This window comes from Scophthalmus maximus, chromosome 4, assembly GCF_022379125.1.
Source record: "Scophthalmus maximus strain ysfricsl-2021 chromosome 4, ASM2237912v1, whole genome shotgun sequence".
Taxonomy (NCBI): domain Eukaryota; kingdom Metazoa; phylum Chordata; class Actinopteri; order Pleuronectiformes; family Scophthalmidae; genus Scophthalmus; species Scophthalmus maximus.
Window position 1 is genome coordinate 9939530 of NC_061518.1, and position 23868 is coordinate 9963397.

General features: G+C 42.7%; 1 protein-coding gene across 3 annotated transcripts in view; it reads left to right on the forward strand.

Moving 5' to 3' along the window:
* Window positions 1-3719: 3719 nt before the first annotated feature.
* Window positions 3720-23868, forward strand: part of acsf3 (acyl-CoA synthetase family member 3) — a 41270-nt gene continuing 21121 nt past the window's right edge. For 2 of the 3 annotated variants that reach the window (XR_004790511.2, XM_035628396.2), the window contains exons 1-7: window positions 3720-3806; window positions 4912-5703; window positions 6410-6565; window positions 10253-10407; window positions 11190-11335; window positions 15157-15254; window positions 15479-15605. Coding sequence is in view for 2 of the 3 variants with exons in the window: in XM_035628396.2 (XP_035484289.1) it covers window positions 5002-5703; window positions 6410-6565; window positions 10253-10407; window positions 11190-11335; window positions 15157-15254; window positions 15479-15605 (1384 nt within the window). In the remaining variant the exon portion in view is untranslated. The remainder of the gene's footprint in view (window positions 3807-4911; window positions 5704-6409; window positions 6566-10252; window positions 10408-11189; window positions 11336-15156; window positions 15255-15478; window positions 15606-23868) is intronic. The other variant, XM_035628397.2, reaches the window with a different exon arrangement.

Below are 23868 nucleotides of genomic sequence, written 5' to 3' on the forward strand. Positions count from 1 at the left end.
CTCTGTGCACTGATATCATCTCATCTGCCAACATGGACCACTTGGAAAAAACCCCAGTTGCTCTTCTGGTTGGCCTATTCTGCCCTCACTGGCTAGTGTTATGATCTGCACAGAGAGTGAAGCCAGTCCGTCAGCCAGGTCTAGCGTCCTGACACGACACACACAATCCCAAATCTGTACAAATTCACTTTGTCAAATCTACAAACCAGACAGACACATTTGGCTCAGAGCAGGAGGAGAGGCAGTTGTAAAAATGGTGTTTTGTCAAATCACTAAGGTGTGAATCCTCGCGGCCAATATTGATGATGACATATGCTGTGGGAAACAGACAGACAGGAGAGGAGGGTCCAGTTTCATATCTGCAGTGTGTGTCTGCGGGTCCCGCGTGGCGACGGTTCGCTTATCCCCCTGCCACGGCACATATGTTTGGGACATGGAACAGTTGGACGTGGCCGAGGGCTAAAATGGGTCAGACCGACACAGATGGAGGAAAAAACTCCCACTGGGTCACTGTCAGATGACTAACACTCACACGAAAAAAGTGATGTGATATGTACGTGTGTGTGTGTGTGTGTGTAAGGGAGACATGTAATTTTGACAGACTTTAACATTTTGCCAGCTACATTTCTCTGGAAACATGGCCAGAAATAACACTAGACCTACTACAACAAGTTTTGAATTCAAATTGGTTCGAACAGTCCCTGAAGAGCCAAGTGCCATAAAGAAAGACAGTGGATGTCAATAATTTCAGACAAATTTGGTTTCCTGCTATTTTATCCTCCCTTCACTGCTGCCCTTGAACTTTTACCTCATGTATGAACAGAGCCAAAAAAATATGATCAATAACTTGAGTCACTACTCACTTTCGTTATCCAATGCTTTTGTCTGTGATTATCTGGTCTCTATCTTAAATAGCTTAACAGCTGAAATTGGGGCCGGATTGAAAGATTTGGGGTTTTTCCCCACGTAATGTTCCATGTGAGGGATTCCTTGCCAGAAAAATCCACTGCAGGAGAATGCAAATATATTTCTGGGCTGTTGGAGAGGAGCGAGTATTACATGCACCACTGTGATGAAATGGACTCATCCAGACCAGTAGATTTTACATTCCATCACAAAACGTTAAAAGGCCACTGATATAATCAAGCATTAAACAAAGCAACATAACTTTATACTGTCAAAGTCCAAATTAAATCTTTGTAAAAACACAGCTCACAAAGATGTCAGTTGAAGGTCTCCTCTGAGATGGAAGGTAATCTTCACACAAAGCTGTCCTACTATTTCTCACCAATCCATGGTGTCAGCTGAAATGTATTCAGAGTGCTTCAGGCAAATGTCCTTGGTTGTCAAAACCTCTATTAGAAATGGAATGTGAGGCAATAATTGTAGAGTTGAAAGGTCACCCATCCATTTGTTCATTATATATAAATGAGAGGGAAATTCCTTTTAGTGTAATCCTTGGTTGCCTTTTGATTTGATCTTTCAACACCATTTCCCAACAAAGGGATGGACCGATGTTGCCTGATGAAGAGAGCAGAGTTCAAAATGCATTGCCTTTCTGAATATCGTGTTTCTGCGACTTCTTTAGGTCTTTTGCTGAATGGGCTTTTGTTGATTTGAATTCTTTAAAAAAAAAAGCAAAGAGCCTCCAGTTTTCCCTGGGCGTCTTTAAAAGCATTTGCGTCTGTATGTCAGATGAGAGTCATCACAGAACGTCTTTCATCTTTCCCCTCAAATGAACCGTGCCATCACATGAGGACGGACAAATCCCTTTGCGCAAACTGGAAGCCATGTTGCCAACCAAGCATTAGTATGTGGGTGGCATGTGCTCTGTGAGGCAGTCATATGTTTACAGTGAATCTCTTGGATGAGAGTCAAGTTTGCAGCTGCAGCCGCGGAATAATTCATTGCTTGCCTTTCTACCCAGGAGGAGCCACAGGTAGTTGATGAAGTGGCAGTGCCAAGACTCCCAACTGGCGAAGACGAAGCGCAGCTGCCAGGAGTCAGTGCAGCCAGATGCCGCTGCTGATGTACCATGTGTTCCAAGCAGGGCAACAGTGTGTTTGTGTGTGAGCTGGGGTGGGAGGGGAGAGAACGGAGCACTTGCCAAGACATTCGCACGTTGATGCCAACCTGACACATGCTTGGGCACTCCCCATGGTTTGTGTTACCATCTCTGCCTCTCTCACAGATCTGTGGGGGGTCCCCTGTTCCCACTTTTCCTCAGATGCAGTCCTTTGCCAAGATGGGAGTTGGCGCCTGCTTGCGGCCATCCTGCCCATCAGTGGCAAGATCCTTTCAGGTGGTCTTTGCTGAATGGTGTGCTGGCAGCAGGCCATTGCAGCAGAATGCCAGCTTCTGCCTACAAGATATTCTGTCTCATCATGTTTTCGCCGCAACTATGAATATAACTCCTTATGTTAGCCATGTCTAGTCCTCATCCCTGACAAACAGACACATACGTGATGTCCCAGATTATCGTCCACTCCTTATCCAGCACTGGGTGTCTTCAGTAGCTGTAAGTAGGTATCTCAGTGGCTCGAATTCCAGTCCCGATACAACGCGGATCACAAATATGGCCATCTTCCAGGAAATAAATCCAAAAACATGAGTCGTCTGTGTCTTATTCCGTTTCATCGGAGATTAGGTCATTTTTTGGTTGAATCTTAAGAATATGCCACACAGACATTTGCATCAAAAAAGACTGAAGGCTGAAGAAATGCCTTATAAATAAAGGATTCTCTGAAAATAACATAGCTGCTGAAATAGCATAGCCTCCCCCCGAATAGCATTTTCCCCAAGAATGGGAGCGAGTGGTCTTTGACGATACTATTCGTGAGAGTGGAGGGGAGTTCTCGAAACAAAGGCTCCAATTTCGTCAGGAACATGCCATCCTCGTTTGCAGTGTAGGGGGTTTGGGGAAGGGAAGTGAAAACTTTTTGAACGTGTGCCATGTCTGTACCATTCTCTTATCTGAGGCCCGCGACTGCCAGCTGGCGGCTGAATGTGCCTACTTGCACTGTGATTATGAAGCCAGCCAAGGTAGTTGGCACACTGTGTGGTAGGGCTGGCATGTGATCTAAAGCCAAACACAGCTCTGTGTGGGGCAGCTGCATAGGCTATATACTCTCGTCCCCATGCCCTCGTTATTGGATCTTCAGGTTTTAAAGTCTCTTGTATCTGAGCGTCACGGGGCACTGCGCTGATGAATTCCTCACTCACCATTAATTCCTAAAGGAAAATGTAGAAAATGTCTGCTTAACCAACGGAGGGGAATTGCATTTGTATATTATTTATCAACAAAGCTGTACTACAAACACTGCCTCATTACCTCTGGTCTCACATAAAGACAACCATGTCACAGAATAGTACCAGGTACCACATCTTCAAACACAAACTTGGATGAACAGTTTTCAGGCCTTTTTAATTTTAAAGACTGTAGTCCAGTGGTTGCAGTATTTCCTCGGTGTGAAAGGAATGTTAGGTGTACATACATTTCCTGTCTGTCCATGTTTAAAATTGTTTGTTCTTGTTCACAAGTAAACCAATCTCATTAAGACAATGTGTTAAATTGAAGGATTCAAATTTAAAAAGGAAGTGCAATTTATCAATTTAGTAAAATATCTTAAATAGTTTAGTCATTTAAGTAATTTTAATAACTCGTTTTTTAAATGTATTTATTTGTGTGTACTCACGAGGCGGGAACCATTGACATCGATTTGTTTCATGCCGGAGGATTGATGCCGGTGCACCGTCCTTCACCACAAGCCCAAGACGCACCGGCTTTTTAAATTTTTTTAGATAAGGTGAGTAAATAAGATAATGTAAATGTGTGACCAGCAGAACACGACCTGTGTTTAAAACATATCTTAGTCCCATGAAGAAAAAAGGCATTTTAATCGTCCGTGTTTTGAGTGAGGTCCGGTCTGTGTCGCTGTCTTCACTGTTAGTTACATAAACAAAGTCAAATATCATGTCACTACCTGAACTTCCTGTCGACAACCATCATGATTATAAAACCTTGTTCCAACTGGATGTTGTGTCGCTGAGAGTCTGAGACTGGCTGAACTGAATAACGTTATAAATGTCAATTATCACATGTTTACAGAAGTGACTGAGAGATGGGCCTTGTTTTAACAGACATGTGGAGACAAGATAGTTTGTCATAGCAGCCACAAAGTAAGAGACAATTTAAAAAAAAAAAAAATGATTGAAGAAAGTAGTCGACCGCAACACAAGCATTTAGAACAGTCTGAGAAGAAGATATAAAAACATATGGTGTAATCCTATGTACAGAAAGCAAAGTGCAAGTGTTTAACATGATATGACTGATATGATATGAAACACTTTTTTAAATTAAGACATTAATATGAAAACATCATAGACAATTGTTGCAGTCGCACAGTTGGCTGTGTGAACTGTTGCTGTGTTGCTCTGTGGCTCAGGGAGGTGGGGGGGACTGGGACAAAGTCTTAAACTTAAAAAAAAGAGCCTGCCTTGCAAACTGGAGGTGTGGTTTGTCAGTAGTTGTGAGAGTTTTACACACACTTGAGACCGAAGAGTCAGGATCTCCGCCTCTCCTGCTGCGTCAGATGGATCTGTTCTCAGTCCCCCAGCTTTATGGGAGAGCGACACAAAATATCTGTCAATCAACTAATCATTGCCATCTTCTCACTTGTATGCTCACCGTGAAATTCCATGAGAAACAATACATTTGGGGCACATGTAGTGAGTTGCTGTCAAATAATCCAATGATGATGAAAAAGTGATGGCCAGTTGGTAAAATTAAATATTACATAGTGAGAATAGTTGTATTCGTAGAGTATTTTCCTTTGGGAGAAGATGTTGATCTTTGCTGTGCTGTTTGATTAGAATAATCTCATGAGCTTTTTTTCCCCTGTCAACTCACAGATATTATCTGATATGAGCAAATGCAAAAGACTGAGAAGAAGCTGTCCTGAGGTTCAGTCTCTGGATGGTATGAACAGCTAAGTCTCAAACATGCTGTCCAGACTTGTTGCTGCTGCTCTGAAGTGGTCTTACTGGAAAGCCGCTCTTCACAGAACTTGGTTTCCATCAGAGCAAGGGCAATGTCTTCTCGGAACTGTGGTCCAAAGACGGCCTCACAGTTGGACTACAGCCCCATTGTCGCTAAACCACAAGCCAGTGTTCGTCAGAGCTCCTGCATTTGGAGACAAGCTTGCTATCATAGACAGCAGTGGCAGCCACAGCTACAAGCAGTTGTATCGCAGCAGCTTAGATCTTGCAAGTAGAATCAGCACTGCTCTCAACGCTGACTTAGGGGGTCTGGAAGGCAAACGAATCTCCTTCCTCTGTGCTAATGACGCGTCCTATACAGTTGCACAGTGGGCCGCCTGGATGAGCGGCGGAACAGCGGTGCCACTCTACCGAAAACACCCTGAGTCGGAAATGGAGTACGTGATCTCTGACTCCCAGAGTTCATTGCTCGTGGCGGGACATCCCTTCGCTGAGACCCTCGAGCCACTGGCACTGAAGTTGGGGCTGCCGTGCCTGACACTGCCGCCTACTTCTAACATGAGCACTTCAGAAGAGGGAGACACACAAGAGAAGGAGACAGCCATCACAGACTGGGCTGAGCGACCAGCTATGATCATCTACACCAGCGGTACTACAGGGAAACCCAAGGGAGTTCTACATACGCACAGCAGCATCCAAGCCATGGTAAATGTTGTCTTTTCAAAGCATAAATAGATTTCAGGCTTTTTTATTATTTGTTTGTCATTTTTCTTTTATTCTTGTTAATTACTATAAACATGATGCTGTCATCACCAGCTCCTTTTGAAAACATGAAAATTAAACAGCAAATTTTAGTTGGTTTATTTTTCTGTACAGACGTAAACACATGTCTGCATCTACAGGAGTGGTAGTAGACCATAGTCTAGTAGGATTTAATAACTAATCGATTTTGAGTTATTATTATTCAACTACCCATCTGTCCATCTGCAACCATATTCGTTGTTCTTTGGGGTCACTGGGCTTTTCAAAAGTCATACTTGCAATAGATGGAATTTGGGAGGAAATGAGATACAGAAAGCGAAGACCACAAAATCACACATGATCCTTGGAGTTTCTTCTAAAATATTCATCCTTTACGTAGGTAAATGTATTTCATTCATCAATAACAACATGGAGAATACATTGCTCCCATTACAAACAACAAGATACACACTACCAGAGTGTTGTTGTATGGTGGTGAAGAATTTAACAAAAAAATCTATTCTGAAATCTTGAAGCGTACCAACTGAGAGCATGAGGGAGAGGATCATGTCAGCAACAGCGGGAGCTGGTTGGGTATTATTAATTTGGAAGATGATAAGAGATGCTGACTCTCCTATTCTCTGTTGTCCTCCCTCCCCCACGCGGTCAGGTCCATTGTCTGGTTTCAGAGTGGGCGTGGACCAGAGAAGATGTCATCCTCCACAGCTTGCCTCTCCACCACGTGCATGGCATCGTAAACAAGCTGCTGTGCCCACTTTGGGTGGGCGCCACCTGCATCATGCTGCCGGAATTCCAGCCTCAGAAGGTCTAGACTCTATCTCTGTCTCTTTCTTGATCCAACCCTTTCTCCTGGTTCAGTGTAACTTTCATCAACACCCCTGAATATAAGAGGTAGGTTTACATCACTGAGGCTCAGGAGGAAAATGTGAGAACCAAGAAGTAGCTCTGTATAGACAAAGTGCTGCAGGGTTGAAAAATGCTTGGGGAAAAAAAGACCTTCCACATCAGTCGCTCTCACTATATATTTCCCCTTTTACTTCTCTTCTTCCCTCTTTTCTTCTCGCTTCATCTCCTGTCTGTCTCTCCCTCTATCTCCCTCTATCAACCCCCCCCCCCCCCCCCATCCGCCCCCACCCCTGCCCCCCCGCCTGTCAAACTAAGTGTTTGGGGCTCAGTGATGAATTGCCCTGTGTGGCTTTGTATCTGACCAATGCCGACTCACAGCAGGGGCTTAAGCAGCAGATCAATCGATGAGCTGACATTGAAGGATGATAGTGCTTGTTTGGCCCCCAAGAGGGGAGGGGGAGATGGGGTGCTAAGTGTGTGTATAGAAGTTTAGATGCACGTGTTTCCCCAGTATGTGTGTTTTTGTTTGTATATCAGGATTTCTACAGCTTCAATGGCAGCACAGGTAGATGGAAAGGGAAGGACTTCAAAGGACATATCTATCTGTCAAGATATGCATTGCTACAGTATCATCGCTATCAGTATTCAGCTGTTATCCCTGACCTTGCCTACCAAACCACAAAACCTCTTCTCTCAAGCTCAGAAAAAAGCCTTTATTCTCCTTCTCCTGAAGTTACAGTGCATTGATGAAGTGATCGATAGTCTGTCTCTTCTCTCCCCAAAGATCTCTGAAGGGGAGCCTGGGCAGCAGAGGCCGGCATTGATTTTTCTGATTTTGCCTAGAGATAGTGGCTGAAATTTTCAATCCAGGAATTTTGATCCAGTGAATCGCAGATAGGTCTATTTCAGCTGTAATGTTGCAGGCTGACATGAGCAGTTACTCCTCCTGGTGTTCACGCAGCACGGTCATATTTTGTGTACTTGAATTCCCACTTCACCACAGCAAATAATGTTTCGATTACGCATGATGGAATTATTCATTCAACTTAGTGAAAACTCACGGCACATACATTGTTCAGACATCTATTAAAAGGGAAGGATAATGCATGAATTATTGAGTTGTAACAGGTAAAGGCATTTTGTAAGGTAGACTGATTGATGGTTGTGTTATTTACACACTCACATCGGCCTCCACTATAATTTGCAAGTCCAAACTCTATAGTCCTATTTTCATACGCTAATGGTTGACGTTGAACAAGACTTTGGGGCACAAAGCATTTGACAGTGTTTTGGCTCCAGGGACGGCAATTCGAATCCATATAGCAGGCTGTCGGTCGTCCACCACTTTTTCCAGACTGAAATATCTCAGCAACTCTTTGATGAATTTCAATGAAAAGTTGTACAGACACTCTTGGTCTTCAGACCATGAAGCCCACTGGCTCTGGTGAGCTCCTTCCTTTTCCTCGGATGCCACCAGCAGGTCACACTTTTCATTTATCGTGTGAAATAGTTAAAAATCTAGTAGATATATTGGAAAACAATTTTGGATGAAAAGTTAAGACATTCATGTTCCCCAGAGGATATTGACTTGGATGATGCCCAGACTTTTCCTCTTGCACCAATGTGCTGTGAACATTTGTGGTTTTGAATGAAATGTCTTTAAAAAATTACCAATGAATCATTGAAAGGATTGCCATGAAATTTTGTTTCAGGCATTAATGCTCCCTTCAGAAATGTTGTAACTGTTATCACACCTGACTTTCAATTTCCAGTTCGTCCAGTACTTTGGTTTATACCTAAATTCCATCTAAACCAATGACAGTCCAGCCGCCTCAATACATTGTGCTGAAATTGTAGCATGCAAAACTTAGATGGTGAACTTTGGTAAGTAGTATACCTGCTAATGTTAATATTGCCAAGCGTCAATGCCAGCTTTTGACTCCCAAAACCCAGCGCTGTGGAAAAATTTGTGTGCAGCAGCTAATCCCCTTTAAAGAAAATTAGCAGTCATATTGGACTCACATGTTGAACACAGGGCTGAGCAGCTCATAGAGTTGTTTAGGATGCAGGCCATGGCTCTGGGTTCTCACCACATCATGTCCCCTAGGTGGAGGCCAGCTCTTTGACAGACATAAATTGCCTTCCTCTCTCCTCTAGACTGGACTTGGTGGAAGCGCTCCACTGCACTTGATAGACACCACCCAGAATGGTCAGGGCACACGGTTAATAATCCTGCTCTCTGCACAAACATTTATTCTGTATTTGTACAGGTGAGCTGTCAAAGCATCAAAGCATTTTACATCAACTTCCCTAATGATATTGTGAGAAATGGCATTGTGATTATATTAGACTGTAGACAAGTCTTAATCATCTTGGTTTTATTTATCTATATATTTCAGTAGTGTTTGTTTATTAGACGGAGAGGAGGCGAGTGTAAGTTGAGTAAATGGCTGAAAAATTAAGAGGGCATCTAAGCTGAGGTGACTCAAAGGAAAAGTGGAAAGGATGAGTTTAGACATTTCTGTCACATTGACAAGGATGTGATGGTCCTGTAGGTGAGAAGGATGATGGGAGAGACAGCAACCTACTGTGTGTGTGTGTGTGTGTGTGTGTGTGTGTGTGTGTGTGTGTGTGTGTGTGTGTGTGTGTGTGTGTGTGTGTGTGTGTGTGTGTGTGTGTGTGTGTGTGTGTGTGTGTGTGTGTGTGTGTGTGTGTGTGTGTGAGAAAGTGAGGGCAATGAAGCAGGAAATTATGAAATTGAGAAAGAAGGTAAGTGAATGAATGTGAGATAGGGTGCAGAAGGAAGAGTGAAGAAAGAAAGGTGAGGGGAAGATGCACGGTCAGGGATGAAAGTAGAGATTGACAAAGATGCACTTTGGAAATGAAGGTAGAATGAAAGAAGAAGAAGAAGTGAGGATAAGTAGACGTAAGAGTGGAGGGGAAGGGAGACAGCTGGGGAGGAGCGTTTGTCTCCCAGGGGGGGACCAGAGTTAGGGAAGCTGTCGTTCACCTTCACTTAATTCATGCTGTTGTCCCATCCTCCCGTCGTCTACTGCGGCGTACGCAGACTAATGCTTGTGCGCGGGATGAAGTAGAGCGGGTGGGGCGGGGTGTGTTAAATGGCATTGTCCTTGAACAAGTGAGTTTATGTGGTATTCGAACACTATTTTTTTTTATATGAGGTGAGTTTATGTCCATCAACGTATGCCAGTGTGTTTAAAGCCTCTGTAATGGTCAAAAAGCACATTTGTCAAAAGAAGCTGGACAGAAGGCCCTTTAACTGGCCCACAGCGGTCCACTGTTGTTTTCCTCTCCCTGACCTTTTCGAATCAGGACTTTTTTTTCCTTGTCTTTTTTTGGCATTTTGTTGACAGGTTTAATATAAGGCTGCCGTCTGGAGGATACTCTGCCATTTACATCAAGTAAAGGGGGGAAGAAAAATGTCACACTTTTCTATCACATACATTTATGGAATGAATCTGGATGTAATAATGTTGTTTATTTGGCCCCATCCATTATATACACTGCTTTCCTTTTTTACCTCTCCTTATCTCTGTCCTTCCTTCTCCCCCCTCTTCAATTACATGGTATTCTTATCTCTTCCTTTTCTCTCTCTCTCTCTTTCTCTCTCTCTGCTGTGTTGCAGGTGTGGGAGTTGCTGTTGAGCTCCAAGCCTCCCATGGTTAATGTGTTCATGGCCGTGCCAACTATCTACTCTAAGCTGATCCAGTACTATGATCAGCACTTGACACAGCCTCATGTCAAGGACTTTGTCAAAGCGATCTGCAAGGAAAGGATCAGGTACTGGTTGTGGGATCAATCGCAGACAGCTACGCTTGGGTAGACGTATTTAGTGTAATACTTGTATGCAGGGTGCGATTCTATTTTTTGGTGCTAGGTAACACGAGGTTTGCCTCGGAGGGGTGTGTCAGACAAATAATAACCCTCTTCGACTCAGGTCAGGTCGGTACGGAAACCGCCATCCCAGTCTAAATATGAATAAAAGCATTCACATTTTCTGGTGACTTTTGATTTCTTCACGCACACAAGATAAATGTATTTATGAGTGAGTCTGAATAAATCAATACCCTGAACAAAGCTGTAAGATGAAATAAAAATGTAGCCATTTGAAATAATAAAATGAAAAAGGAAAATCCATATTCGGCAGTCATTGTTGATATTGTGGCGGGCCACCACAAATAAATCAATGTATGGGAAACACAGAGAAGTGTCAAAATATTTTTGGCGGAAGTGTGGCACACTGCCTATACTGTGGGGAACTTGGTAATTAATGGGAAACACCGGGGATGTTATTGAAATGTTTTAATTCATAGAAATAAATAACTAAAATAATGTGCACTCTGGATGTTCAAAAATCGTCTTACTAATTATCTAAAACTTTTTTCTTTCTTCAAAATTTTCATTGGTATTTCACTCTCAAGTCCATCACTACCCGATCCCCTCTTAGGTTGCAGTCCTAACAGAATATAAATGTTTCACAGTTTTTTTTATAGCATAGTAATCTAGAAATTTGTTATTTGGAGCCTGGAGTGTTTTGCTCACGTTTGACCCTCTTCCACCAGGTTAATGGTTTCGGGCTCGGCTGCTCTCCCTCTTCCCACTCTGCTGCGCTGGAAGACGATTACAGGACACACACTGCTGGAACGCTACGGCATGACGGAGATTGGCATGGCGCTGTCCAACCCACTCAAGGGCCCACGCATCCCAGGTACACAAGTTTGACTGACTGGATAAGCACATGCAAACATACAAACAATGATATATATTTTTACACAACATGGAAAAACACATTCTACCCCACTTACCAGTTAGATTCAGAGATTTAGCTTCCTGGGTTGTGCTTTGATGGTACGCCGTTCTCCCTGGTGTGATGTCAGGTAGAACCCCATGATCCCAATGACGCCTCCCTCACACGCGCAGAAACAAAGACAGGGACTGGAAATGAGGTCAGACGAGTGGTGGTTGCTTTCTTCTCCTGTCTTTTCCTGGCCCCCCCTCCCTTCTTCTCTCTTCCCATCTTCTCCTTCCCTTCCTGTTCCCCAGCCAACTCTTCCTTTTACAGGTAGAGCTAATTAGCTTGCAAGTGCATTGGGTAATCCTCTGTCTGCTGTTTTGTTGGGGCATTGTTTTGTTTGTTTGTCAGGTAATGTTTGGCATAAACTGAACAGGCTGCGTTTGATTCCTCTCGGGTGATTATTAAGAATGGCTTCAAGAGGTCTATTGATGTTTCCATCGCAGCATGGAGACTTGCGGAAGATGTGTGCACGTCTGCGTGCTTCTGTGTTTTTTTATGTAGGTGTGGGTGTGTGCAGTCGTGAGCTTGTGGCTGTTTGAGTCAGTGTGTTCCTGTCTTGTCTTTAAGTAGGTTAAAATGGATCAATAGATACCGTAGGAAACACTCTCAGGTGAGTAGTGGAGTGGAGTCACCCTCTCTCTCCTTCTCTTACACACTCTCACTTTCTTTTTTCTTTCTGTCCTCCAACAACTAAGTAGCACACAACTCAGCTTTTAATGCACCTTATTGACAGCTATTTTATTGATAAGTTTCTACTGTAAACGCAGCATCTCACAGGCCTGATTTTGTTGCGTGTAGCTTACAGTTTTGGAGCGTTCCAGATAAACAGCAGTGTGGCTTTCTAGGTCATAAAGTCCTTGTTGAGATATAAATATGTGAGATTAGTTCACCCTACTTCTTTCCATCTCATTATTATCTCACTCTTTAGCTCCTTTCATCTTGTTGATTATTTTTCTTCCTACATTTCAGCCTCTTTTTAGGCCGTTTTATTGACAGAGAACCAAGCCCTGAAGCTATCTTCCATCAGATTTGGATTTATGTCATTTAAACCTGGAAATTATGTAGTCTTTCCTTAACTTTGTGGAAGAATAACTGTAGAGTAAACCTTTCTTGACCTCTGTCATTCTTGCTCCACTACATGCAGATCTTTTCCCTTCCAGAATCTAGCATTTACAGTTAAACCTGCCTGCAATCTTCAAAATGGTACTCAATCTTGTTGAATCATTGATACTGCCCGTAACGCGACCCTTAAAGGATAAAGCGGTATAGATAATGAATGGATGGATGATCATTTCTAAGCTATCAGGATGTGTAAAAGTAAAACGGAGCTTTGATTCAAGTGTGCAGGTACTCTTTCCCTTGCAATTTAGCTAAACAGCTTGTCATGGTATCAGGTCAAGCAAAGTAGTCCAAATGTCCCCCTCCCAGGCAATGTTGTCTAGCTTCTTCTGAGGTTACGTCCCACCCCAACCTGATGCCTGTCCCTGAAGGTCGTGGGGCCACAGGGTGGTCGCTCTACATAATTCCATGGCTTCATGGATCAAGGGCCGGTCACCAGGCGTTTGCCGGCAAGCTCTTATTCCAGGTCGGGCTCCAGGATTGTTCCCTAGTTTTTCCTTATCCGGGCAAGGTGACGTAGTTTATTGTGAATCGCTCTTCGTCTGGCCTTTACCCTTGAACCAACATGCCTCCGGAGACCCTACCAGGAGCTGATGCCCCTGACAACACGGCTTCCAGGATCACTTACACACACAAACCCCATCCACCACGTTAAGGTCAGAAGAAATATCAAGATGGATAGTAGAATCATTCCCCCAAACTTTGAATTTTTTCAGTTTATGATTCACTTGAACTAGTTTGTCTGATATGTTGTCCAACCATATCAGAAAATGTGTTCATTGTTGTTTTTAAAGGCAAAACTCAAAGGCAAGCTAAACACTGGCCTTCACAGAGAGAGGTGAGATATGATTTCATATATGGTTTTAACGGACATATTTTTAGACTGTCTCTCCTGGAAGAAGTTCAGTGATGCATTCAACTGTACACATAAAAAGTGACAGACGATTAGATAGTTATGAAGCAAATGAAAAAAAAGACAGAGTGAGAATTTCAAGGACTCCTTTCTCAGCTGGCCAATCACAGCTTGACAGAAGTGTTTGGTAGTTTCTGTAACTGTAACCTCCTCCCAAACCAGGTCACAAAGGTGTGGGATTTCTGAAGCTATTCGAGTGTGTGACAAGCAGCTCTGATGAAGCACACTGGCAGCTTAACCCGATTGAAGTGTCCTTGATCAAGACACTGATCATCCTCCAGCTGTAGCTGTTCCTGATCTCACTCTACCCTCCATACTATCACTCTAATGGAAATAAGATACAGGAGCCAAGTTGTGCTTAAGGTCTCAATTAACCTTGTTCACACTGTCCAGGATATCATTACAACCAGTGGTGGAAGATCAGGTCCTTTACTCTAGTAATGTAAAAGACTTAATTAAATGTCCTGCATGAAAAATCCTACTTACAGCATAATGTAATCAGAGTATTAAAGTAAAAGTACTGGTTTGGTCCCTCTGATTAATACATTATTATACATGACATCATTTGATGATTAATGCTGAAGCATCAGTGTGTGAGCGGCATTTTATTAGTGAAGATGCTTGACGCGAAATCCAGTTTGCACTATTTTATATTCAGTTTTGTACACAGGGATACCAGATAAATCTGAGGGGCTTGTGAGACGATTTACGTAACACAACTCTTGTTGCAGTTTTTTGAGCTGTTTCCTCTAATCTTTGATTTATTGTGTAAAAAACTTTCACTCACTTTCATTGTGAAAGTATGAATTAAAATGGAAATACAAGTACCCAAACTTTTTACTGAAGTATGGTAGTTGAGTAGTTTTCTAGCACTGGTTATGCCTTTTCTAAAAAATACGTCTTGTCTTAGCTTCTGACTCCCGCTTGTTTGTTATCTTACTTGTCCACTGAGTAACAGTCATCTGTGGTCAGTTGATCTTTCCTGCTGAGTGCAAGTGAAGGAGGAGGGCATGTGATAGACATTGCCAATCAGGGCTGGAGTGGATCAGATCAATATGAAGTGAGAGAATGGCTCTTTAATTAGGACCTGACCTGCTCTTCATTGGCAGATCAGTGGTCTGTGAAATTGTATAATAGTAAGTGATTCTCACACTATACACTTTTATGGGTGTTCCTACACAGCCCTTGCTCTTAAAACGGGGAAATAAACAAAATGGCTTGGGTGGAGCAACACAACCTTCCCAGCAACAGGGGTGATCATACTTGTGCACAGGACAAGGGAAAGAAGAAGAAAATCAGGGAGACTTCATACCATGGATGCTGCAGTTCAATGCAGTTTTGAGAAGTCAATACACGTGATGGATCACAATGTCTTGGCCTAAATCTGAGACTGGTATCTGTTTGTAAGAGTCTACTTGCAGTTTACTTGATGTCGGTATAAGGCATTTTCCCAAGAAATCCCTATTACTGTCAATGTGAGCTATTTTGTGGTTACTGAGACGAATGACTTTTGGTTTAAAGTTTTTAGCTCAGAAAACCATTTGGTGACCAGTTATGCTCTGCAGACAGAGGTTAAAGCCATCTTGAAACGGAGCACTCTCACTGTGGTAGAAATCCTGCGCTGAGGTTGCTTGATGTAGACCATCTTCCCTTTTTACTCATGTGTGTCTTGTGTGTGTGTTTCTGCTTGATTTGTTGACAGGGGCTGTGGGTTCACCACTTCCAAGTGTGGAAGTTCGGATAGTCATGAATAATACAATGAACACCCCGATTGCGGAGGGCACTCACAGAGCGACTTGGGTAATCTGTGAATGAATATGTCATGTCATGAAAAAATTATCTGTAAACACAGGACCAAAAACTGAAATATTTTTCGAGAAGTTGGATAATTGATTTTGAATTTCAAACTCTACAAGTCATGATATAGATAGCTACTGCATTTGTTCCAGAAACTAACACAAAATATGAAACGATTTTTTTTTTCTTTCTTGGTCTGTTCTGTTTTCTATGTGGATACTCGACAGGTACGTGCTGGTCTCGAGGGGAAAGAAGGGGAGCTCCTGGTTCGAGGTCCGTCCGTCTTTAAGGAGTACTGGAACAAACCCCAGGAGACCAGAGAGACTTTCACTGATGACGGCTGGTTCAAAACAGGTACCGAGCTCTACTCCTCCTCTTCCTCTTCCTCCTCCTCCAGTTCAGCACTGTGAATGTGCACACACATTCACACATTTTCTTCCGTGGAGGAAGAAAATTCTGCCATTAATTGCATCTACATGAGTGGTGCTGTCAGAAGGATTTACAGGGAAAGATTTTTTCCGTCTTTGATACAAACTGCACTTTCAGAGCTTGATTTTAAACACTGAACCAGGAGTCCAGAGTGAGTGTTTGTGTGTGCGCACAAGTGTGTGTGTGTGTGTGTGTGTGTGTGTGTGTGTGTGTGTGTGTGTGTGTGTGTGTGTGTGTGTGTGTGTGTGTGTGTGTGTGTGTGTGTGTGTGTGTGTGTGTGTGTGTGTGTGTGTGTGTGTGTGTGTGTGTGTGTGTGTGTGTGTGTGTGTGTGTGCGTGTGTGTGTGTGTTTCGGGGGACTATGAATGCACTTTGTGTGTTTTTGATGCTGCAGGCCATTATTCCTTCTAAGTGGTTGTGACTGCTCTGGGTCTTGAGGAACCAAGTATTGCTCTCTCGCGCTTCCCCACTCCCTGTTTTTTTTTTTGTGTTAATGTGTGTGTGCCCGCGTGCATGCGTGCTTGTGTGTTAGCACAGAGGGAAGCTGTCATCAGAGGCTTTCTCCCCCTGCAGCCTTCTCTTCTCTCTGCCCCCCCAAAGGAGCACTGCTGTTCTGCAAAGCCACTGATAGACAGGTGTTAGGTTGGCATGGTGGGGGTGAGGGGGGTTGCACGACGAAGGGCAAAAGCAATTGGAGCTTTGAATTGTAATGAACAAGACAGGAAATAAGAGGCAGAAGAGCTGCAGGTATTGAGCTTGGAGCTGTGGTGGTGGAGGGGTTAGAAAGAGTCACCTGCAAAGGGTGGCACGTAGGGTCCCAGAGAGTCTGGGGGACCGACGAGGCAAGGAAGGGGCGCAGTGTGATGGAGGTGAAGTAGAGGAGGGGTGAAAAGCAGTGAGGAAAGGAGCGAGTGATGGAGAGCGAAGCAGGGCGAGGCACTGGGAGAGCGGGGCAGAGTGTGTTTAATTGGCTTTGCAGGCTGGAAGGACAGAGATCCAGAGCACAGCATGCTGCTGTCACACTCCATTACAGCCACTGGCCACATAATGAGAGCCAGTGCAATCAGCTCCCCACAGACTGGTACCTCAAGCAACACGCACACACACACACACACACACACACACACACACACACACACACACACACACACACACACACACACACACACACACGCTCTCACACATACCCACACACACTCTCCTCAATAGGAAGCTATCACACGTCCCTTGCCCTACCTGCCTGTGTTCTCTGATGAAGTTACACACACACACACACACATACACTGAGTTGTCAATTTACTACACACCAAGTTAAGACTTACTTCTTCAACACAGTTTTAACTGAAACTGAACGTGTGAGCCCTTGTGGAGGTTGTAGTAATTGTGGAACCTCATCTTAGTCTGCATTAGTTTTACGTAGGTGTTCCTGATAAACTGTGAATCTGCACATTTTCCAAATATAAGTCAGTCTAACTGTTTCCCCTTCCTTTCAATCATTATACTAAGGTAAGCTAATAATGCCAAATGCCAATTTTCCAGTGTTTCTTTGTTGTGGAACATTGAGAATATATCACTAAAAGAAACCTTTGAAATGTGAATTTACAGAGAAGAAGAAAACACTAACCAGCATCTAATCCCAGTTCACAATAGTTAACACAGTTAATTTCTGCAGAAGCACATGCTCATGTGGACATGAAACTCCCACACAAGTTGCTCTTGCACTTAACCCTCTCCTGAGCTTTCTAGCGCCACTCTCACACTCTTACCCTTTTTACCCGTCACACCTGCTCCTTGTTTCACACTCCACCTTTCTCTCTAACACGTCTCATCCTCACACTCAATTGCTTACCTTCTAGCTGCTGGTTGATCTCTTGTCACCTTTCCCTCTGAGCTTTTCATGTGTGAGGTTTTTTTTTGTTTTTTGTTTTTTTTACAATCCTCCCCAATTTAACCTCCAGGTCAGGAAGGGAAAATAAAAGGTGTTCAGCACTTTTCAGGGACCTGACTAAGGCTTCATATATACCAATTAGATTTAGTTTTAAATCAGTGGTCTAAACCAAGAGGTGTCCGTCCATGACCGCTTTAGCCCCGTATCAGTACTTAACGCATATCACGTGACCTTTCACATGCCCTTCCATTCTACAACAAATGTAGCAACATTGCAAGGTGCAATAAAAACATAGTAGTGTGGATGTAGTGTTAGAGATGCTTAAGTTAACTTTTCAAAAAAATGTTCAAATGTTCAAAAACATCCACAACCTCTCACACATCCACTAACTGAACCACAGGTTCAAGGGCTCTGCCCTGACCTGTGCCCCCCAAGCACCATCAACATCCAGACCGCACACCCTCAATCAGTCTCCAGTTGTAGTGTAATGGGGAGGATTTGTATGCAGCCTGAGAGACTCGAATCAGGGCAAGAAAATCCATTTGCCATTTATCAAAGTAGCTTCTGACTTAAGTGCAGTACCGAACATTTCAGCTGAGACATGGAGAATGAGTAAACAAGATGGCCCTGTAGGTTGAAAACAGGTTTGTGGTTCACTGAAGGTCAGAAGTGTCCAGCATTACACATTAAACTTCAGACACAGTGTAAGATCTGCCGTTTAAATTATAAATATATTTTATCAAAAAGATTGTTTAAGGAATTTGTTTAACATCATTATTTAAATATATCAATCAATCAAAACTCTTGTTTGGATCCTGTGATGGGTTCCATGTGTTATTTTTTGACTTTTTGCTCAAAATAGCTAACAGTTTGAAGTTTTGTTTCCTGGTCCATACTGTCGAAGGAAGAAGGAAAAAAATCAGACATTTACTGTGTCTGTTGGATGTATTCTCAGCAAGTTTAGTTTTACCTTTTAGACCTTTGATAAATCTGTTCAATACTGAAGTTTCCATTCAAATTTTGTTTTAAGTTAAGTTTTAACAGAATTTCAAAATAAAAATGCAAAGTAAGTATTATTAGTGGCACTGATTCACCTGTTAGGTGCCATTAAACCATTGCAGATGAAGATTTGTATCAAAATGATGTAGTGCCAGTCAAAACATAAAACAAACAAAAGTATTAGTTTGAGGAAGGGTCTTATATTCTTCTCATTCTATTGTTTCTTCAGTGGATCTTAACCTTCAGAAAAAGTTACCGCCGTTATATATGCCATGATTTGTTTACTGAGTATTTTTCCATTGATCTTATTTTACACACACAAATATTTTCTCCTGACTTTTTAGACTTATCCTGTTTCCAGTCACGTTTTCTTTTGAATTTACTTCTTTTTTAAGTACATAAAAGCAGGTGGATGAAAATGAATTTACTGTTGCAGAAAGTCAGGCTCCTCCCTGTTTTCCAAAACTAGATTAAATGAAGCGGTTCAGGCCACTACAGTGCATCCATAAACAAAAAACTGCACTAGCCAGCAGAACTGGATTGAGCTGGAAAGAAAACAATGTTTGACAATCTATTGCAGTTGAAAAATATGTAAAAAACACTCTGTTTACACTCTGTGGCTGACATAAAATAGAAGAAAATAAAGCTAAACAAGGGCGACTGACAGACTGAGGAGGCAAAGGAGAGATGGCCAGAGAAAAATGGAGCGTAATAATCAGAAAGGGAGTGTGAGAGTTTGGATCAATAAGTTCTCAGCTGGCCAGAGGTGTCTTCTCTAGTCCGAGTGGGTGCTGCGTAGCATGACTGGCAGCTCTATGGGAAAGCTGTCACTTTCTCCTCCTCCGTGTTCTCTCGTATCACAAGTCTTCACAAAGATCTCTGAGCACTTCGGTCCCCTCTCTCACCCTTTGCAACCCTCTTTTTGTGCGCTTGTTGGATATCACGTCCACGGAAATACAACAAGACAGGGCCCTCATTTGAAAAAAACATGAGTGTTAAAGAGCATGTGGTTCAGTGTGTGTGTGTGTGTGTGTGTGTGTGTGTGTGTGTGTGTGTGTGTGTGTGTGTGTGTGTGTGTGTGTGTGTGTGTGTGTGTGTGTGTGTGTGTGTGTGTGTGTGTGTGTGTGTGTGTGTGTGTGTGTGTGTTTGTGTTTGTGACTGACCCCTGCTGTAAAGGTGAGCTTCAGGACTGCAGGGTAACTTCTCCACAGACAGGCAGACAGGCAGCAGTGTTGCTCATATCCTGTGGAGCCATCACTACTCATTTGTGCATGGTTCTTTCGCTCCCAGCTGTGCTCTCCTCTTCCCTGCCTCTGTCGCTCTCCATGTTCCCAGTGTCACATTTTACCCCAGGTCACATTGTGTCCTCCTAACTCCAATGTCAGAGCTCCCTGCGGGGTTCACCAGCACCCCACCCTCCGAGCACTTCAGTTCAAAGAAAGCCATCTCTGCAACATTTAAGGTGGCAACACATGGCGGTGCTGTTTTTTTAAAACACCAGTGAGAGGCAACTTTTTTTATTACTTTCTCTCCTTCCTTTTCTCCTGTTGAAATCAGGGGCCATTAGTTCAGGGGCCTGTACCCTGAAGCAGGATCTGTGGTTGTCGAGGTAACTTCGGGGTTAACTCTGTTTTCAGTGTTCCGAAGCTGATTCACTTGTTACCAGAGTAAATCACCATGGTAACTCACTCTGCATCTCCAACCTGCTCCAGAGTGGGATAAGTTCTTAATAACAGATCAAAACCAGGGGTCGCAACTAATGATTATTTTCATTATCTATTATTTTTCTTGATTAATCCATTAGCTGTTTGATCAATAAAATGTCATCAAATGGTGGAAAAATTAACATATACACAAATATTCACATTTCAGAAGCTGAAATCATAGAATTTAGACTTTTTTTTCATAAAACCTACTTGAACTCGAACAAAATAGTTGGAGATTAATTTTGTCGTTTTACTTTATTAGTCGATTTCTTATTGAGCAATCGATTAACTGTTGCAGCTCTAATAAAAAAACCCTAGTTTTATAATAATCGTTATAATCTTAATTTACCTGCAGGTATCAGCATTTTTTCTCACATAATATTAAGAACTTTATTTTATAGGTAGGTAGGAGGGTTAACTGAGACTCTTGTCTAAGTTGGCCAGTGTCACGTTCAGTGAAGCAAATGTTGAACTTCCTTAGGCCCCTGGTCAAAAGCAAAGACACAAATAGTATTGTGACTTCATAATTGAGGTCTGTTCTCTGGAGTCAATGTGTCTTGACTGACTATCAGTGCCGAGTAGAGGCACATAAACAACAGTTAAGTAGTTTGCTTGATGAACATCAAAGATCTGAGACAGACATCAATCCTGGAGTTGAGCTTGTTATCTGCTGGCGGAGAGGCAACCCCGCAAGAAATATAATCAGTAGCATTAACATAAAGCAATTCACGCTCCTTTAATTGCATTATATTAAACAAATTAGATCACTCATCCAAGTGCAAAGTGCTTTATTGTACAATATTAATTACTAAAAAAGGAGCTGTGACAAAAGTTAAGGATGATAAATAATGTCAGAGCTGAGATTTCACTGCTCGGCTGTCTGTTATTTATCCTCATTAACTCTTCCATCGGGGCTTTGGTGCTTTAATGTGGAACATTAATATTCATATATGCTAAGTGTTTACAGTCGCTCTGAGAAGAGGCATGACTTACGTTTAGACCTCTGTCATCTTTGTTCAGATAAGGTTCTCTCCTCTTCACTGTGATGGAGGGTGCTCGGCTCTAACCCGCGGTGAGATAGTTGAGCTGAATGTGATGAAAGTCGGCGACTCCACTTCGTATCTCCTCATCCGGCTCACTCTAAACACTTGACTGATGCTAGTGCAGAAGCAACATGACTGTCAGTTTCTCTGAAATGTCATTGTTTCGGAAGGAAGGCACTTCTGAATTTTGAAGATGAAAATTCTTGAAACTTAAAGAAAAAAAATTTAAGTTTGTGTTTGTTTGCATTTTATCACTCAAAGTGTGCGCACTTAACGAGAAGCTATGCATGGCAGCCCCATCTCCAGGGCTGAGTAGGGGCGTGCACACGCAAAAACAAGTGCAGGGTACTTAGACCAAGGCCAGACTCAGATCATGTTCGTAAACAAACACTCGTATAACACGTATTCCTTTCCATTTCAGTGACGGCAGAAATCTGTTATGGGGATGGAAGTCCCTGACAAGGGAACAGATGACTTCTTTCCCTTCCACAAAAACTGTTTTTTTTAGTGTCCTCTCTGCTTCCCCAACACCTCCAGCAGCGATGCTCGTGGCAGCAGGCTGAAGTGTTTTTTGTTGCGTTGGCCTTTGTCATATGGCACAGTGACCTTTTCTTTCATACACTTCAGAAAAGCAACATGTTCAGACTCCGTCTGCATCTGTGTGCCTGTGAAATTTTGAAACATTTTGAGTCTTTCGAATCTGTCAAATAATAGTTCACATTTTCTGAGGTAACACAAATGGTACAATAATTGCGGAGCCCCCCTGTGCTGCTTCCCTGTCATCTCTCAGGGAGTGAGTACACACTTAGTTTGAGAGCCAACAGTCTGATTCAACCTGGAGGAACTTAACTGACTTAGGTAAATATTTAATAGTATTTGCATGACCAAACTTGTAAATATTGGAAAACATTCGAATGTATGTGTTTTTGTGCTAAGCAATGCCCAGATTTAGGCTGCTGATTATGCTTCAGTTTAGTAAAATATAATATGGCTGCACAATAATTCCATCAATGCGGATTTCTAATGATGAAGGTCTAATTGAGAGGAGATATAATATTTCTTCTGCGAGTCCCGGAGTCCCGGTCCAGATGGGCAGCAATGTCCTAAAAAAAATTTCACATATAAGATAGCAAAGAACAGACACAGAAACATACGGGAGTCAATGGAAAATAAAAAGCACAAGTTAAAAGCGGTAATATTGTTCTGTGAAAAGATTTGAGAGAATAGATTTTTAAGCATGCCAAGAGAGGGCAACGATTCCATTTTTTATGTTAGACTAGAAATTAGAATTAATAAAAGTATTGATATTACAATTCTCTCACAATGTTTTTTTTCCTGTTATCAGAATGATTGTAAATGGCTTGAACATAATTCAGTGCAGATTTTTTGCAGTTCACAACTAATAGAATTTGTATTGTTTCCTAAAAGACATTGGGGAAGTTCTCTCTGCCCTCCATCCTCAGTTAAAGTCTTGATCTGTTTTTATTTCCTTTTTTTCTCTCCACACTGTGCCTTCACTTTCTTTAATGCCTCAGAATGAGATGAAAGCCCAGTGCAATTAGGCTTCTTATCGTTTTAATTAAGAAAGCCATTCGGCCATATCTGGCTCCAACGCCATAACACATAATGGCAGAGAGTCTCTGATGCCTGAAGTAGTGTTTGTGTGCACGTGCGTGCACTCTGTATATGTGTGTGTGTGTACAAGCACAAGCTTAAGTGTGTGTGTGTCCTAGTAACACAGTTCCCAACAATCTCTCTCCTGCCCTTCTTTCCTCTTATCAGTCCGTGTTCTCCAATCACCATTCCCACTTGTGTCTCTCTCCAAACATGCTGTTCTATCCCTTGTTATTTCCTTCTCCTCAAAGAGACAAGGTCACAGTCCTGTAGAAATACTTCAGACTCAGTTCAAGTATGTTGTGTATGAGTGCTTCTTTCAAACCCGTTTTATCCAACATCTTCAGCCACACGGACACATTTTATGGTGTGGTTTTTTCCAGCTCATGCACACACACAGGAAACAATAACAGCTTATCGATGTGCATGCAAACTGTTCCTTTCCTCATCTTTTTGCTTAAGATAGAGAGATAGATAGAGAGACACTTTTTTTCTTTTACCCCTCAACCAAAGGAGGAAGAGAACTACCCTGTTAGTGGTGTTAACAACCAACCAAGCGCCTCTTCTCCCCGCTCTTGCTCCCCCCCCCCCCCCCCCCCCCATCCCCCCCCATCCTCTCTTCCTCTGTTACCCTAGCCTATCAGTGTGGAGCAGTGGTCTGTGAAGAAATTCCCAATATCTAAATTTACACACTGTATCAATCTTGTTTAATAGACTGGAAAGCTTATAGCCGCCGTGGCAAGCCAGCAGAGAGGGCAGCGGTGATAAATTGTCGGTGTGCAGGCGACAGCCGCCCGTGATGTATAATGAAATATTTATGATTTATCCCAGCTAATAAACTGAAATGAAGTGCGTGATGTATGGGAACAGATGGGCCCTCTATTGATGCAGAGGCAGAGAGGCAAGGAGGGAAGGAGGAGACAGGAAGATAGGTGGAGA